Genomic DNA, 16,860 nt, shown 5'->3' on the forward strand with positions numbered 1-16,860 from the left:
ATACATGCACAGAAAGGATAGCAGGAAAATAAATCACGGCAGCAAGAGAAAGAGTCCAATCAGACAAACGGCTTCTCTGTAGGAAGATGTCTACATTGTTCTTAAAATAAAGCTGAGAGAACGGAAAGCCAGCGTGGTGTACTGGTTAGAGTGTTGGACTGGGTAAACCTGGGTTCGTCCCCACTTGGCCATGGAACTCACAGGGTAACATTGGGCCCATCACTGGCTCTCACACTAACCTACCTCACAGGGTTGTTGTGAGGATAAAATGAACAGGAGGAGGATCATGTAGGCCACCTTGGGCTCCTCTGGGGGAAAAGGTGGGATATAAATGTAATAAATAAACAAACTGGTCAAACAAGCCTTTCTAGGACGAACATTTATATAAATAAATAAATAAATAAATAAATAAACATTTATTAATTAATTTGTTTGATGCTGTATCCCACCTTTCCACCCAAAAATGATGCTCAAGGTGGCTAAACAATAAGAATAATTAAAAAACATTCCATAAAAAGGGATTCCACACTCTCATAGGCTGCAATCCTAAGCATACTTATTAGGGAGTAAGCCCCACTGATGGTAGTGGGACTTACTTCCAAGGAAACATGCCTGGAATTGCATTGGTCACCTTCCAGCCATCTGTAATTCCTACACCCAGCTTGCTTGCTCACCAATCTGCGCAGAGTGGTTGCGCTTCATGCTGTTCTTGTAGCGCACTGCCTCCTTGATGCGGTCCACCTCCTGCTGGTAGCGACGCTTGTCTTTCATCGCGCCCTCCTTGGCCTCCTTCAGTGCACCCTCCAGGGCCTTAACTCTCTCAGCCGTAGCCCGAAGACGTTTCTCCAGTTTAGGAAGCTCACAACGCAGATCTGCATTGTCACGAACCAGCTGGGCCCCATGCCGACGGAAAAGGGAGAGAGGAGAAATGGAGGATGAGGTGGATGGGACTCTGCCCCCAAGACCTGAGACGTGTGTTCTCACCCTCACTCCAGTACATTTCTACTGTGCTCAACCTCCAGTTCCATGACATTCTGCTCTCTTTCCCAGAAAAGTATAGGACCCTACACCAGCCTTCCTGGTCTTTTTCTCAGAAACCTTATACTTTAGAGACATGCCCACGCTTTCTTAAGGGGAAGTGTTACACACGTTCCTGTCCTCTCACACTATGGGTTATGTAAGAACTCAGGGAAATTATCACTTCCCCTTGACAACTGGACTCTTAGTCTTATCCTGTTTCTCAACACCCAGCAAATGAATCTACCTCTGCCTGGTAATTCTGCACAGCTGACCCCAGCGTTGCCAGACCTCTTCGGCATTTAAACTGTTGCAAAGAATAAATGTTTAATAAATGTACAGCTTTCTACACAAGGCTTTTATTGTGCACTTGTGATTGCTCACTCGTGGTAATTTGTGGGTCGTTTATACAACCTTGTCGTCCTCTGGGGCCTATCCCATGTTTTGCGCCCATTATCACGGTTTTTTTATAGATCAAGGAAAATGCAGTATTCACCTGAATGGCATTATATTTCTAGCCTGTAATTGCGCAATACTGCTCTACCACAGGGCCATCTAGTGGTTGTATAATGAAACATATAGAAAGTCAGAGAAAGAAAAGCCCAGGAAAAAAGTATGTGTGAAGGAGACAATCTCAATCCCGCAAAGAATCTGGAAACAGAAGCCCTGGTAAAAATGCGGGATAAAAGCCTTATGTAGAAATGCCTGCAGTTTCTTCCACCCACTGCGGAAGAAAGCTCACAAAACCATGTACCTACCAAAATTCTTCCTGTTGTCCATCCATTAAAGGCACAGGAACCTTAACCTATATCCAGCCTGATGCTGGTGACAAGCTCCTGCCCAGCCTGAGTAGTGACTATGCCTGGTTCCCACTAAGCTGGTGGGGCCCAATCTTTACCCAAGTGCCACAGATCCAAACCGTGCACCATGCTTGGGGGGTACTATGACGAGCAAATTCCAGGAAGGAAGGGCCAGAAGCTCCTTTCTCCGGGCCAAGACAATGGCCCCGTTAGCTCTCTCATCACACACAGGCTCCAATCTACAGGCAGGTGAGTAAGCAGCATGCGAGGTTGACAGCGCAATGGGTCCAGGTGAAGAAGCAACCTAGGGGCAGCCACCAGTACAACAGAAATGAGCAGGGGAACCACTGGGCAGCACAGCCTCCAAGGGAGGGGGAGAAAATGTTTGAGATGGTAACATTTGTCTCCCACATCCAGGGACGGATACTGAGGTGGGTGGCGGGTGGCAGGAAGGTCATCTGATACACACAACGGGCTGAGGATATATGCATAACGTCTCTCCAGATAACTGTAGGGCCTCAATCTGTGAGATTATCCAGAGTCCAAGGCTAGCTTGTTTCCAATCTTTTCCACACCAACCTAGTCTCAAAGTGGAGGAGAGAGAAAGTTGCTGTTGAGAATTTAGCAAGGGAGCAGCTTGCCTTTATTTAAGCATCTCTTTCCCTTCAGGGAAAGCAAAATTTAGTGCCCAGGGTTGCCATGGCAGCATAGTAGAAGCCACACACATGACATTGCGGAGAATGGGGTCTTTGTTTCAGCCACGCAGGCACAATGGCTGCGCTTGCAGAGTATGGCCTAGTACCGGAGGACGCCACAATAGTCAACATGGATAGGGTTGCCACGGCAGTGGAATGGTGAGGTGCAAATAAGACACCTGAGATTCCGCCCCATCCCACTCCTCCCTCCACCTCCCAAAAAATCTGTGCTTCCAATTTGGTCACCAAGTGCAAACATTTCCTGCCCAGCCCAGCAGGCAGGTGAATACGTGGGAGAGGCCGTACGGTACCTTGGAGACCCAACGATCCAACTATGGTGCAGCAGCAATGGGAAAAGGGGGACATAGAGAGCGACTGAGCACACCAACAGAGTTCCCAGCCAAACCCTGCTCTGGAAACCCAGAGAGGGACAGTTTTATATCTCAGCAACGAAGCACGGCTGGCTCTATGAAGACAGTATCTTTCCTTCCCAGGGCCGGCCCTACCCTTAGAGTGAGGCAGTTGCCTCAGGTGTTGGAGTTAAAGAGCTGTGGGCCACACAGCCTGCCTGTATCCCCTAAGGTAGCTGACTGCCTTCAAGTGCGGTGGGAAATGGTATCCCATTGCCAGTGATGACTACCACCCCAGTTGGCTATCGTATGAAGAATGGGAGGGGGCGCCATCTTGCTCTTCGCCTCAGGCAGCAAAATTTTTTGGACAATCCCTCATCCTTTGAGGTGAAAGCAAAGAACCTCCTCTCTTTGGGGCTAAGCTGTGGGGCCGGACAACCTGCCCCTCTCCCCCAACCCAGTGCTAAGCAGAGTGAATTCTAGGGGAGAAGGAGATCACAGCACGGATAATGGTAAAAGAAATTACATGCCAAAGGATGGGCACAAACACATACCAGGGGAAGTTTTGGATGGGGAACAAGGAAGCAGTGCAGGGAATGGATACAGCCAATGTCAAGCCAGCATCCATTTTGAGCGTGGAATCATTTCTTCAGCCCCACAAGGGCCCTTCCTGCTTTGCTGCCTGCCCTGAGCCAACTGATTCCATTGCTTTAATGGACATACAATTCTCCAATGGCAGATGGAACAGCAAAAGAGCCATTAGCCTTAAACGCTGTTCACGACCCATACCCACGTCCTCATCTCCCCTCTTCAGGACATCATTTCATTCAGTATCCAGAGCTCACTTACTCCTTCTCCTCCGCCTTCCCAAAATCACACGTACAAACAAATGTGGCATTTTCAGGCAAAGCTGCCAGAATCTGTGTGACCGGGGAAGGGGGAGGGCAGCAGATGAAAGATGGGCATTAGGGGGAGCAGTGTGCCTGGGGGGGGGTAAACCTAGAAAAACAGCCAGGCTACCAGGCGTGAGTGCCTCCACCTTAGCTAGATGGCGACTGGTCCCCTTTGGGCAGTGTTGTAAAGCTGATGGGTCGAAACCCAAAACTTCTGGAAGACCACCAGTTTGCACAGTTTCCCAATTGCAGGTCTTCCTTCCCTTCCTGTCAACAGGATTTCTTAGGACCATGTATGAAATTTGTACTTCCCCTGTGAAGGCCTGACATCCTCCTCCTCATGTGAGGCCTTAGGGGAAGACTGGAATAAAATGCAATAAGTCACAAGAATGGGGGGGGGGGGCGGGGAAGAGAGAGCATGACTCCATGACCACACATAGTGGAGGAGGCTGCTGTTGCATTCCTGTCCTACTTCAAGGCTTCCCACTGAAGCCGCTGGTTGGCCGCTGTGTAAACAGGACGCTGGACTAGATAGGACTTTGGTCTGATCCAGCACGGCTCTCCTTATTTCTTATACAAGCAGGTCACCCCTTGAACAAGGTCTAAGCCTTTTACTCCCTACTCCCTTCGTCTGCTGCTGCTGGGCTATTACATCTTCCCCACTTAGGACACAATCCTATACATGTTTAGACAGAAATAAGTCCTACAACTCCCAGGATTCCCCCGCCACCAAACTGGGAGTTATAGGATTTTTTTCTCCTGTCTAGATATACATCCTAAGTGTTTTTTTCACACACACACACACACACACACACACACAAAAGATCATATGGAGATATGGGAATATCCAAGTTGGCATTCCTCTCCATCAGCTGTAGGAGCCCTTCCTGAATTCTCTACACACTCCTTTCGCAGACAGCCTGATTTCTCCATGAAACACATGATTTCTCCATGGAACACAGTCTTCATTCAGTAAAACCCCACAGAACAGATAGCTTAATCCTACCAGTCCCTTCAAGGACGATCACCGTTTTGAACAAAAGCCCATAAAGTGCTCCATAATAAACTTTAACAGCCTTGCATTTTTATAGAAGAGTCAATGTCCTCCACTTGTAGCTCTAATTATATCAGCTCAAAGTGTTTTTATAATGGATCGCTTCTCATATGGAGAACTTCTCTGTCTTATTTTAATGCCCAGGAGTATAATGGTACAATTCCCCCGTTCCAGGAGCAGCATCAGCACACACACCCCACACACACACGTATGATCAGAAGAAACTCACGGCACACAACGCTCCTCACATAGACTCCAACACCATCCTCTGCCCAAGCACTGCCAATAAGGGGTGGGCAACCTTTTTTCTGTCAAGGGCCACATTCCCTCTGGGGTAATTGTTGGGGGCCCGCATGCTAGCAATGGGCAGGGCCAAAGCAAAAGGTGATTGGGGCCACGTCCCGTTCTGTTTCCCTTCCTGCCACCTCCTTCTCTCCATCCCCACTGGGTCAGCTGCCTGGGAAGGGACAGCTCACTCTGGCCAGAGGCTGAACTGATAACTGTACTGACAGGTTTTGAAATTCACCCAAAGTCCGCAGGGGGCCCTATGAGTGTAGGTTGCCCACCCTGTCTTAGAGGAACAGTTTGGCAAATGTAGGTTGTCAGCAGCACAGTAAGATGGGCAGAACAAGGCAAGTTGAGAGAATACAACAGACAGGTCATCACAAGCTAGACGTTCACACTGATTGTACGGGTGGTGTGGGATATCGAAATCTGCCTCTCGCGTTGACAGGAGTGACTTCAATGTGGTGGAAGTGTAGAGGGAAAAGATCTAAACCAGCCTTCCCCAACCTGACACCTTTCAGATGGACTACAACTCCCATCAGCCCTAGCCAGGCAGGTTAATGGACATGGTGTCTGGAGATGATGGGAGTTGCAGTTCAACACCACCTGGAAGGCACCGGGTTGCGTAAGGCCGGTGTGAGCAAACGTGATATTAAATGGTACTGGTGTAAGCAGGGTCTGATTCGGGAAAGGGGATTGCCACAGGGGCAGAGCAGAGCAATCGATCCAGCATGGACATGCATACGAGTCACCCTGGCAAGCTATGTGACATGCCCATGCAGGGTGCCAGGCCAGAGTGGCCTTAGGTGGGTGGCCCAAAATTGGGAGAACATCCAGGCGGCATTTTTCCAGCAAAGGAGGAGATGCCACGAGCAAACACGGAAAGCTGCTACAACAATACACGGAGACAGTGCAAAATGGGGGAGGGGGAAGCGGCTTCCCACCCAGAGTGCGAGGACGGAGGGTCGGGCTGAACTCACCAGCTGCCTCACCCAGCCCATATACTCGCCCACCCACCCTGGCCCCTCGCGGCTGTTCTCCGGCTCCCATCCCACCCTCTCACCTGTTTGTGAACTTTTGTAAGCTGTTCCAGGTTGTTCTCAAGAAAGGAAATCTTCTGTTTCTGGGAATGAGCCCCCCCGCTATCCTCAGGTTCCAGCTCCGCGCTCTGAAATGGAAGTACAGAGTGCCTCTGGAGTGAAGAAAGAGATGGGAGAGAAGGCCGAAAACCCCGAGGGCCTGGTTGGATGGGCCGTAGGGTGACCATATGAAAAGGAGGACAGGGCTCCTGTAGCTTTAACAGTTGTAGAGAAAAAGGATTTTCAGCAGCTGTCATTTGTATGCAGACTGCATCTGGTGAAATTCCCTTTTCATAGCAATAGTTAAAGGTGCAGGTGCCCTCCTCTCTTTTGTATCTGGTCAAGAGGGCAGGACTCCTGCAGCTTTAACTCTTAGGATGAAGACAAAATTTCACCAGCTGCTACATGCATTCAAACGACACTTGCTGAAATTCCCTTTTCTATACAACTTTAAAGATACAGGAGCCCTGTCCTCCTTTTCATATGGTCACCCTAGATGGGCCGGAACTGAAAAAGTCAGTCAGGCTCCTCAGAGGCCTCCTCAGTTTGGCCTGCCTCCAGGATAACAATGAGGCTAGCAGCGGACTGAGGACAGTGCTGTGGCATATTGAGGTACCTTGGAATTAGGGTGACCATATGAAAAGGAGGACCGGGCTCCTGTATCTTTAACAGTTGCATAGAAAAGAGAATTTCAGCAGGTGTCATTTGTATATATGGAGAACCTGGGGAAATTCCCTCTTCATCACAACAGTTAAAGGTGCAAGAGCTACTAGAGTGACCAGATTTAAAAGAGGGCAGGGCACCTGCAGCTTTAACTGTTGTGATGAAGAGGAAGTTTCACCAGGTTCTCCATATATACAAATGACACTTGCTGAAATTTCCTTTTCAATACAACTGTTAAAGATACAAGAGCCCTGTCCTCCTTTTCATACGGTCACCCTACTTGGAATGGCAGAAGGGAGTCTGGGAATGAAACACAGCGTTTGGAGCTACGGAAGTCGGAGGCTGCCTCCACAACGCCAGGTTGGTGCTGCTCCGCCACCAGACCCAGTGGTATAGCTGGTGCGGGGTGGTGGCGAATAGTCTAGGGTGGCCATACGGAAAGGAGGACAGGGTTCCTGTATCTTTAACAGTTGCATAGAAAAGAGAATTTCAGCAGGTGTCCTTTGTACGCATGTCGCACTTGGTGAAATTTCCTCTTCATTACAACAGTTAAAGCTGCAGGAGCTATATTGTGACCAGATTTAAAAGAGGGCAGGGCACCTGCAGCTTTAACTGTTGTGATGAAGAGGGAATTTCACCAGATTCCCCATATATACAAATGACACCTGCTGAAATTCCCTTTTCAATGCAACTGTTAAAGCTACAGGAGCCCTGTCCTCCTTTTCATATGGTCACCCTAGAATAGTCCCCACTGGGGAGGAAGTGTGGGCTTTCCAGCAGCCATTATGCTCGCTGGGCTCGCCCCCTCCCATGGCTTCTGGCAACCGGAGGTCACCTTCCGCCTGGGAATGCTCCTGGAGAAGCGTCGGAGTGAGAACAGATGGCGGAAGAGATGCACAGACCTCGCTCGGGCAGGAAAAGTCGGAGTAAGTCCCCAACTTTTCTGCTGCGGATCTTCGGCTCCGAATTGGTGGCTGCATCGTATAACTGATGCAGCATGGATTCAGAGCCACCCTAGGGCTTCCAGAGCAAATAGACAGCCCCTTGGTTGTCCAGAGCGGCCATTTTCAACCCTGATTTGAGTATGGGCTCGAGATACCAGGATCTCAGGCTAAAGTACAAAGCTATACTCAAAGCAGTGCACTTGCATTACCACTGAGGAACCCGCAGAAGTCTTGATCTTACCAGAGGCTTCCTGAGGATGTGGACTACTGGCAGGTTTGAGGCCCTGGCCCTGTCATTTTAAGAGTGACACACTGGCCAATTCTAGGGCCGACGACAGAAATGAAGATTTCACAGGGGCATAGCTGGGTTGGTGTAGTGGGTAAGAGTCATGGAGCTGTAAATTAGAAGTCTCTTGATCAAATTTCATCTCCGGCATGAGCTCGTTTGGTGACTTAGGCAAGTCACTGACTCCCAGACTTAACCCCCTTTCCCAGGGCAACAGGGAGATAATACCACTAGCCTACCTTAAAGGGCTGTTGTAAGGCTTCCTGAAATAGTGTAAGTCAGCTTTCCCCAACCTGATGCCTCCAGATGGGTTGGATGTCAACTCTCAGCATCTCCAGCCCCCTGGTTGGGGGATGCTGGGAGTTGTAGTCTAACACAGCTGAAGGGCATCAGGTGGAGGAACGCTGGTGTACGTTAAGCGTTTTGAGCACTCTAAAGCACTATATAAATGCTAAACAAATAACAGTCGCAAGTATTATATGGGGGCTCAAGAACAACCTACTTTCTTAACTCGAGTTGTGACGTCTTGAACGAACAGCTTGCGAAGGTTGTGGAGGGTCTGGAGTTCACGGGCCTGGAGGGGCATAAAAGGACAGTCAGGGCTGAGGTGAAAGAACGCTGGGCTTCAGCCTTCCTCCCACTCCCTCTGAGTCTTGTTGAGGTACTTACAACAGTCTCCTCCAGCCCTTTGAGGTCCTGCTTGGACTGCTCGTGCCGCTCGTACAGAAATCTGTGAGGCAGAAAGAAGTGCTAGTTTTGACCTTGAAAGCCCTAAGCGGTTTGGGACCAAATTACTTGAAGGACCGCTTTCACCCGTATCACCCTGCCCGCACTTTAAGATCAGAAAGAGAGGCCCTTCACATTTGTCTGCCCATGAGAGAAATTAGGTGGGTGTCCACACGGGACAGGGCCTTCTCAGCAGTGGCCTCACACCTGTGGAACAAACTCCCATTGGAGATCCACCATGCACCATCCTTGCAGTCTTTTTAGAAGGCCTTAAAAATGTTTTATTTTACCGTGACCTTCTCATGATGAGAACTGTTTTGCTGCTATTACTGTTGTTTCTTGGTGATTTTATTATTAGCTTTTATGGATTTGACTGCTACTTTATTGTGTATATTTTTATTGCTTTTAATGTTTTAAACTGTTTTTATGTATTTTATTGTTGTAAGCCACCTTGCGAAGGCTTTTGCCCAGAAAGGCGGCCAAGAAATGTTTTAAATAAAATTAAATAAATAAATAAGATGCAGGTCAAGGGAGTGTGTGCGCATGCATATGGAAAGCATGACGGCCTTCTCAGTAGTGGCCCCCTGACAGTGGAATGAGCTCCCCACAGAGGTCTGCCTGACACCCACACTGTCATCTTTTCGGCACCAACTCTACTTTCAAGGATTTAACAGTATATGACAGGGCATCTATGTCTGCTGTTTTTGAACAGATCTATTAAGGAAAGCTTTGTGTACTTAAATTTACAAGGTGTTATCATCATCCAGGTCCTCTCCCATGATTTGCAACCATTATTGTGTTTTTTCCCCTTATGGGAAAGTTCAGTAATGTTTCTCAATGGTGTTATAGAACCTTTGTGTAACTGCGCAATTCCGTTGTACCACAGCGCCAACCAATGGTTGTGTGATGCAACATATGGAAAAGCAAAGAAAGAAAAAACCCTGGGGGGAGGGAACATGTGTAAAGGAGCCGATTTTAATCCTGCAAAGAATCCAGAAGCAGAAGCCTCAGTAAAGTTGAGGGTTAGAAGCCTCATGTTAAAAAGCCCTAACACTCTGCATTGGAGGAAGGCAGCACCTGCTTTGCATGTGGACACCCCCAGGTCCAATCCCCAGCATCTTGAATTAAAAAGGAGCGAGTGATGGGAAAGATTCTCTTCCTGAGACCCCGGAGAGTCACTGCCAGAGTAGGCTAGGAATGGGCAGAAGGTAGGTCTGGATCTACTGGTAGCTTTGCAGTAGATCAGCGAGGAGTTCTGACTCTCAGTTGTTTAACCCAAGCAGCAACAAAATTATACTGCTGGAATGTAGAAAGCTTGGGGTAACCAGGAGTGGATTTTTGTGTGGAAATGCTGTGAAGTCCATTCAGTTCTGGGACTCGAAACAAATTCCTGGGCTCAGAATTCTTGAATCTCAAGACACTGTCTCCTACCCCTCTTGTTATCTCTTCATAGCAGTGTGAGGAGGGGCAGCTGAAATTGGCTGGGGAAAGGAAGAGAAAGAGTCTCTCACGTCAGCTCCTGAAGCTTCTGCGATTTCTCCTGTTCCTCGCTCTTGAGTTTCTCATAGTCAGCACGGAGCTTCTCCAGTTCAAGCTCTAACTTCTGGTTCAAGCTGAGCAGGGACAGAAGATGGAGAGCAACAGAGATGCTAACATAGGTATGGTAAACAGGCCAATTGACTTCCTCACCAGGCTTACACCCGAGTGTAAGATCAACATTGCAAGCAAATGTTATGTGCTCAAGACAGTGAATCTAAACCGTCAAGGCCTCCAGGGCTTCGGAGTCCCCATCCCAGGATAACACATAGAAGACGCCGACTTGGTTCACACAACATGCTAACCCACACTCAGTGCTTGGGTTCACACAACATGCTAACCCACACTCAGCTCAGGTCCTGGCAGAAAGCCCAGCCACCCAACCCCAGTATGGCCTGTTTCACCATGAGGCACATCCACCCACCCACCCACCCCACATGGTGAGTCATATCCCATCATGGAAGTCGCTGGGCCCAGCCCCTCAGGGTGACTTACTCCTTGAGCTCATCGATGATCTTCTGCTTCTGGTTGATCTCATCACGCAGTCGTGCCAGCTGCTTGTGGTGGGCCTCACGATGACTCTCCAGTTGTACTTCCAGGGCCTTCTGCATAACAGAAAGGGAATGGGTCAGAAACGCAGAGGGCAATCCCAGGATCCCTTACAATCCCTTGTAAGGGATTGGTAGTACGAGTATCTTTGGTCTTCTCTGCCACACCTCTATTCACTTTAACAGCCTGTTAGGTTCCTGCAACCCCCAATCCCCGGTTCATTTGTTTTTCCTCCCTGGGATGCACACATCCAGCCCTCTGCTTTCTCTACCCCCTCAGCCCCCTTTCTGCTGAGAGATGCCCAGGGCCAAATCCATTGCTCAGAGGAACATGCTTCTCTTCCTCTACGGGACAGTTCCCTTGATCAAGAAAGACACATCATGGTTCTGTTACTCACTTTGACTTCATCTGTATCCTGGATCAGGTCCTGTTCCTTGCCCACTTCATGTACAGTCTCTGTAGGAGAGAAGAAGAAGAATCCGTGGGGTGAGGCCAGAATTAGACCAGTTCGGTTGAAGGTCAATGCTTGTTGAAGGAACGAACATTTGAGCCTGGATCTAGGAGACTTGAGTTGAAGCCCAACCTCCTCCCCTGGATTCATCATGTGGCCATCTGAGCAAGTCTGTAGTTCAGGGGTGGACAACTTCAGGAGGTCTGTGAGCCATTCTCACACACCCCAGACCCACCCCCGTGGGCCACACCTCCCTTCTGCAGTGCAGAAAATTATCATCATCATCATTATTACTATTACTGTTATTTTAAAAATGGTGCCCAGACCAGCTATGGAGTGCCAAAAGGGTCAAAATGGCTGCTTCGTATGGCTTAATTTTTTTTTTTAATATTTTACAGTTTTGGGGGGCAATGTTGCCCACCCCTGCTCTAACAGCTTCCTCCTCATCGTGCTGCCCAGTATGCATGTGAGTGGTGGAAGGGGGGATGAGTGTGTGTGTGTGTGTGTGTGTGTGTGTGTGTGTGTGTGTGTAAATGTTTTTTGTGGGGTGGAAGGATAAAGGGGGTTAGTGCCACCCACTTTGGGCTATGGACCCATCCCCTGATTGTTTTGACCTACAATTCCCATCAGCCACTGCCAGTTTGGACAATGGACAGGGATTATGGGAATCATACTCCAAAACATCTGAAGGGCACTGCATTGGCAGACACTGGGGATATATCAACGCATGTAAGAGGCATGGGGCTGCACATCATGGTCCTTCTTTGCTTTCAAGTGAAAATGAGCAGATGCCCTCTTCAGACATTCTCCCTCAACACAGGAAGATCAGGGACCTGGGGATGGGGGTGGTGCATGCAGGGACAAGGGGGGCAGGGGCAGGGCATATGGTTTTGGCAGGTGCCCAATGATGCCAACCCCTGAGCAGGCCATCAATGAGTAACACCAACATTTTGTGTGCTGCCCTGAGAGACGGCACAAGAATCAATGCTGGGTGCAAGGGCGTTGTGCCTCTATCAGGCCACATGCAAAACCCAAAGGGCAGAACTAGATGTTTGGTTGCAGCAGACCCAGGCCTGTAGCCTGAAATGTTATGTACATGCGTCCCTTGCTGCTTGGATAGCAGCTTTTCAGAAGCAGGATAGATGTCATTGTTGGTTTCTAAATGCACACAAGGAAATATTAAAGGGGACACTTTCAAACGTGACGAAAGTTTCTTGTGAGCAAACAAGACCTCCATTGTACATGAGGGATTCATATATTCTGCATTAAAAACTAACCACATTCTGCAACCACCTGCATCCCCTTTTTCTAGAATAAGCAATGCAAATCGTTCACATCTTTTGCGTCAGATACGAAGTGCCGCATACTGGGTAGGGTGGGGTGGGGGTGGCGGGGCAGGGAGCGGGACACACCTTGGGCCTGCAGCTTAGCCAGCTCTTCGTTCAGAGCATCATAGGATTCTTCCAGGTTCCGTTTCTTCAGCTCTACGCTCTGCATGTACTCGGTGAGCGAGCGGATCTTTGCCTCATGCTGGGTGAGGGGGAGAAGAGCAAGCAAGTCAGGGAGCCCTTTCGCAAGCGTAACCTGGATTCCAGAGTTCCCAATCTCATCTTCAGTGGGGCGTTCCCCAGAATTTCTGTTCATTGCAGCACTCAAACTTCCCCTTCTCCTCAAACAGTCTTCAGAGGGAAGACCCTCCTCCCAGCAATCCTGAGTGGGATCAGTGGGGTGGGGGAGACTTTAACTCCTGCTACACCCACCGATGTTGAGCCAGGCTCGCTGGGATGGGGGCAAAGTTAAAGCCTCCCACCACAGCAATCTTGATCCAGATCCCTTGAAACTCGCCCTTGCCCTCTTTCCAAGCCATCCTGCACGGAAAGATACTTGGGAAGAATCCCTGACCGTTGGCCACCCTGGATGGGGCTTTGGCGAGTTGTGGTCCAAAACACTTGGAGGACACCAGGTTGCTTAGCTTTGCTCCAGAACAGCCTTCTCAAGTGTGCTGAACTACAACTCCCATGTGAGTGGGGCCATGCTGGTTGGGGATGATGGGAGGTGCAGGCCAACATCTGTGGAGGCCACACATTTACAGAAGCCTGCTCTAGAATGTCTTGCTATGCCATCTTTGTCTAACCTCCCTGGGACAAAGCAAAGCCCAGACTCTCTCCCTGGGCCTAGGTGAGGGGAATCTGCCCCTACGCCTCATAAGGTGGAAGGCTGGTATGGGGAATCTCTGCATTCCCCCATTCTTTTCTACCCCATTGCCAGTTCTCAAAGCCATCTTTCCCCGCGGCTGCCGCCCTTCCATCCCCACTCTCACGGGTCTGACCTGAGAGATGAGGAGCTGGCAGGAAGACAACTCCCGTCCTGTCACCTCCATCTTGCGGTGACACTCGACCTGCAGCCCTTCGAGCTGTCGGCAGCGCTTCACAACCGACTTCACTTCCGATTTGATCTTGCTAATGTAGAGCCGGGCAACAGTGAATTCCTCCTCAATGGCGCCGCTAATCTCTATTGGCTGGGGATTAAAAACAACAACAGTACGGGCATATTGTCTTTGGTACACAGCTCAACCACACGACACTTGTAAATTGAACCTGTTTACACTGGTGGCTTCCACACTAGTGATTCAATTTCGACTTGACATCCTTCGTCCACTCAGTTTTTACAGAGGAGGCCTGTTCAGACAACATGATAAAACCATGGTTAGGCCGCTAACCCTTTGGCAGCAAACGGTTAGTGGCTGTGTTTAAACCATGGCTATGTAACCACCATGGTTAGGAATGGTTCACATGACACGCTAAGCCATAATGTTTAGCTCAAAATGCTTAACCACCATGGCTTAGCATGTCACCTGGACAGGGTCAGAGTCTAGATATTGTTGCCACGCCATTGGATTCTGATGTTTTCTGAGTTGTCCTTCTGCCTTTTTTCACACCTGATTTCATTTTCATTTGAAGAACAATTATGATGCCAACCAGTTCAGATATCACCATCAACTGCCTTCAAATTAACCCTTGTGTCGTCATTTTCTGAGGCAGAGACGAGTTTGGCATGGGCTGGCTATGGCAAGTGTTACCAAAGAGGGAACCTGGGAATCCTCTGCAGATGAATCATACGCATACATAAAGCAAGAGTGGGCAGAAGATACAGTAGATCAGGATCTACTTGAAGACTATTCCGAATTTTCCAGTAGATCAGCAAGGATTTCTAACTCCCACCGGTTTAACAAGAACAACACAAAGACTTCCCCCCTCCTAAATTAGGCTGCTAAAATTAAAAAAAAAAATCTTGGGGGAAAACAGGAATAGATTTGTGTGTAAAAGGATGTATGTGCAAGCTTTAGTTCTGGTACTTAGGAAAAATTCCTGAGCTCAGTGTATGCTCAGAGGCACCTTGTTCCTCAGTTCTATGTCCACCTTCCTGAGCCACAATTTTGCACCTGTCTCTGGTTGGTGGACCTTGGGGTTCTAGTGAAAAACAAAGTAGATCTTGCAAACCGAAGTCTGCCCACTCCTGCCATGAAGTATCTATGCGTCAAGAGTGAGAGTCTGGTTTCACCTTTTCTTCCCAAACATCCCTCCCCTTCCCTTACCAGCTTGATCTCCCCATTGCCCACAATGACGCTGAACTCGCTCAGATCCTTCATGAGGCCATTGAGCACCTCGGCAATGCGCTTGCGCTGATGCGCACTGAACTCCTGCAGCCGCTGCAACTCCGCTTCCAAGGACAGCATGGTGGCCTGCAAGGAGAGACAGAATCGCCGTGAGTTAGCTGACGCAAGGGAGATGCCCTCTGATTTGCAAAGACCAAACTCTCAATGTTTGGCTGAGTGAAGGGACAGCGCTTCCCTCCCAGCTCTATTCTGGACTAGAATCTGCAAACACAAGTCTCGGAGGGAAACAAGCACCATATTGATACAAACTTTTTAGGTCAGCCTTCTCCACCCTGGTGTCCCCCCACATTCGATGGAATGCAACTCATGCACAGGATTGCAACTCCCATCATTCCCAGCCAGCATGGCCAACGGCTGGGCATAATGCAATCCAACACATCTGCAATCCAACACATCTGGAGGGCACAAGGCCGGGGAAGGCTGTTTTAGGCCAACTTTCTCGACTGAGTTCTTAATTCACGAGTTCCAGAGCTAAACCCTGCTATTCAAAACAGGTTCTAGGTGACACTTGGCTCCAAGTAATGCCCGTATGCAAGGAGTCTGAGGGCTCATCTACATGAAGCAGGATATTCCACTAGGAAAGCGGTATATAAAAGGGAGGAGCCACACTACTGCTTTATAGCGGTATTGAAGTGCACTGACCACTGTTGGGGCCCATTGACACATGCCATCTATTGCTTTCATACCGCTTTATCCTGCTTGGTGTGGCTCCTGCCTTTTATATACTGCTTTCATAGCGGAGTATCCTGCTTGGTTTAGATGAGTCCTGAATCTAGGATCTAAACTCCTAATTGGCGGCCAAACCAATCAGCGGACAGATCAGAGGGGCTTTCTTTTCTCTAGTTCAGCCTGACAAAAACGCTGTTGTGAATTTATTGTCACACATAAGCAGGTCTGTATGTACCGGATGCCGACCCCCCTCCACTCCCCACTATGGAATGCTCTTCCCAGAGAAGCTCACCTAAAGCCAACATTGTTTTCCTTTTGGTATTGAGTTAAGACATGTTTGTCCTCCCAGATCTTTTAAAAATCTTTGTTATTTTGGTTCCTTGGACATTTTGATGCTTTTCACTCCTGTATTTATTGCTTGGGTTTTAGCCCTATAGTTTGTATTGTATTTTATTGTGTTGGCTTTTTGCTGCATTTTTTTTTTAGATTTATTGTCAGATTTTATTGTAGTATTGCTCTATTTTAAAGTGGTTGCGTGATGCCTAGAGATCTAGTTTTATTGGCATCTAATAATAAAAGTAGTAATAGTAATACTTCACACTAAAAATAAAAAATAAAATTCTGCACCAACAAAAAATGAATTCTGCAACCTGTACAAATTATGCAAAACAATCCCATTTCTCACATTTTACATAATTTATTCAGTCTTTTTACTATTTTGCATAATCATTGCTGCTGGTGCTGGTTATGGTGAGGGTTAAGAACTTATGTGAGATACTGAGCTGTGCCTGCAACCACAACCAACCATCCGGCACTCTTATTTAGCCATGCTTCTAGATCCAGAGCTTTCAGTAGCTATTGGTCACATGGTTTCAAGCATAACTTTGCTTGCATAAGGGCTAGAAACTTGCTCTTTAAAAACAGTCACCTGAAATTCTCAGGTGTTGAATTCCACACTCTGCATTTTCTTCTATGCTTCTGCAGAATTGCAGCACGTTCACAACCCTGTTCTTCAGGACAAAACCAAGATTCACTCTGGTCCTGACCCGCTACACCAGCCTTTCTCAACCTGGGGCGCTCCAGATGTGTTGGACTGCATCTCCCAGAATGCCCCAGCCAGCTGGCTGGGGCATTCTGGGAGTTGTAGTCCAACACATCTGGAGCGCCCCAGGTTGAGAAAGGCTGCT

At 48.5% G+C, this 16,860-nt stretch overlaps 1 protein-coding gene across 2 annotated transcripts in view; it reads right to left on the minus strand.

The window, feature by feature from the left end:
- The window catches only part of KIF5A (kinesin family member 5A), a 62,397-nt gene that overhangs the window by 2,655 nt on the left and 42,882 nt on the right, over positions 1 to 16,860 (minus strand). For both annotated transcript variants that reach the window (XM_063119209.1, XM_063119208.1), the window contains exons 15-24: positions 14,924 to 15,070; positions 13,658 to 13,846; positions 12,741 to 12,858; positions 11,275 to 11,333; positions 10,824 to 10,933; positions 10,304 to 10,405; positions 8,736 to 8,796; positions 8,569 to 8,640; positions 6,158 to 6,262; positions 675 to 891 (exon numbers count right to left, since the gene is read on the minus strand). In XM_063119209.1, coding sequence (XP_062975279.1) covers positions 675 to 891; positions 6,158 to 6,262; positions 8,569 to 8,640; positions 8,736 to 8,796; positions 10,304 to 10,405; positions 10,824 to 10,933; positions 11,275 to 11,333; positions 12,741 to 12,858; positions 13,658 to 13,846; positions 14,924 to 15,070 — 1,180 coding nt within the window. The remainder of the gene's footprint in view (positions 1 to 674; positions 892 to 6,157; positions 6,263 to 8,568; positions 8,641 to 8,735; positions 8,797 to 10,303; positions 10,406 to 10,823; positions 10,934 to 11,274; positions 11,334 to 12,740; positions 12,859 to 13,657; positions 13,847 to 14,923; positions 15,071 to 16,860) is intronic.

Source organism: Elgaria multicarinata, chromosome 3, assembly GCF_023053635.1.
Source record: "Elgaria multicarinata webbii isolate HBS135686 ecotype San Diego chromosome 3, rElgMul1.1.pri, whole genome shotgun sequence".
NCBI lineage: Eukaryota > Metazoa > Chordata > Lepidosauria > Squamata > Anguidae > Elgaria > Elgaria multicarinata.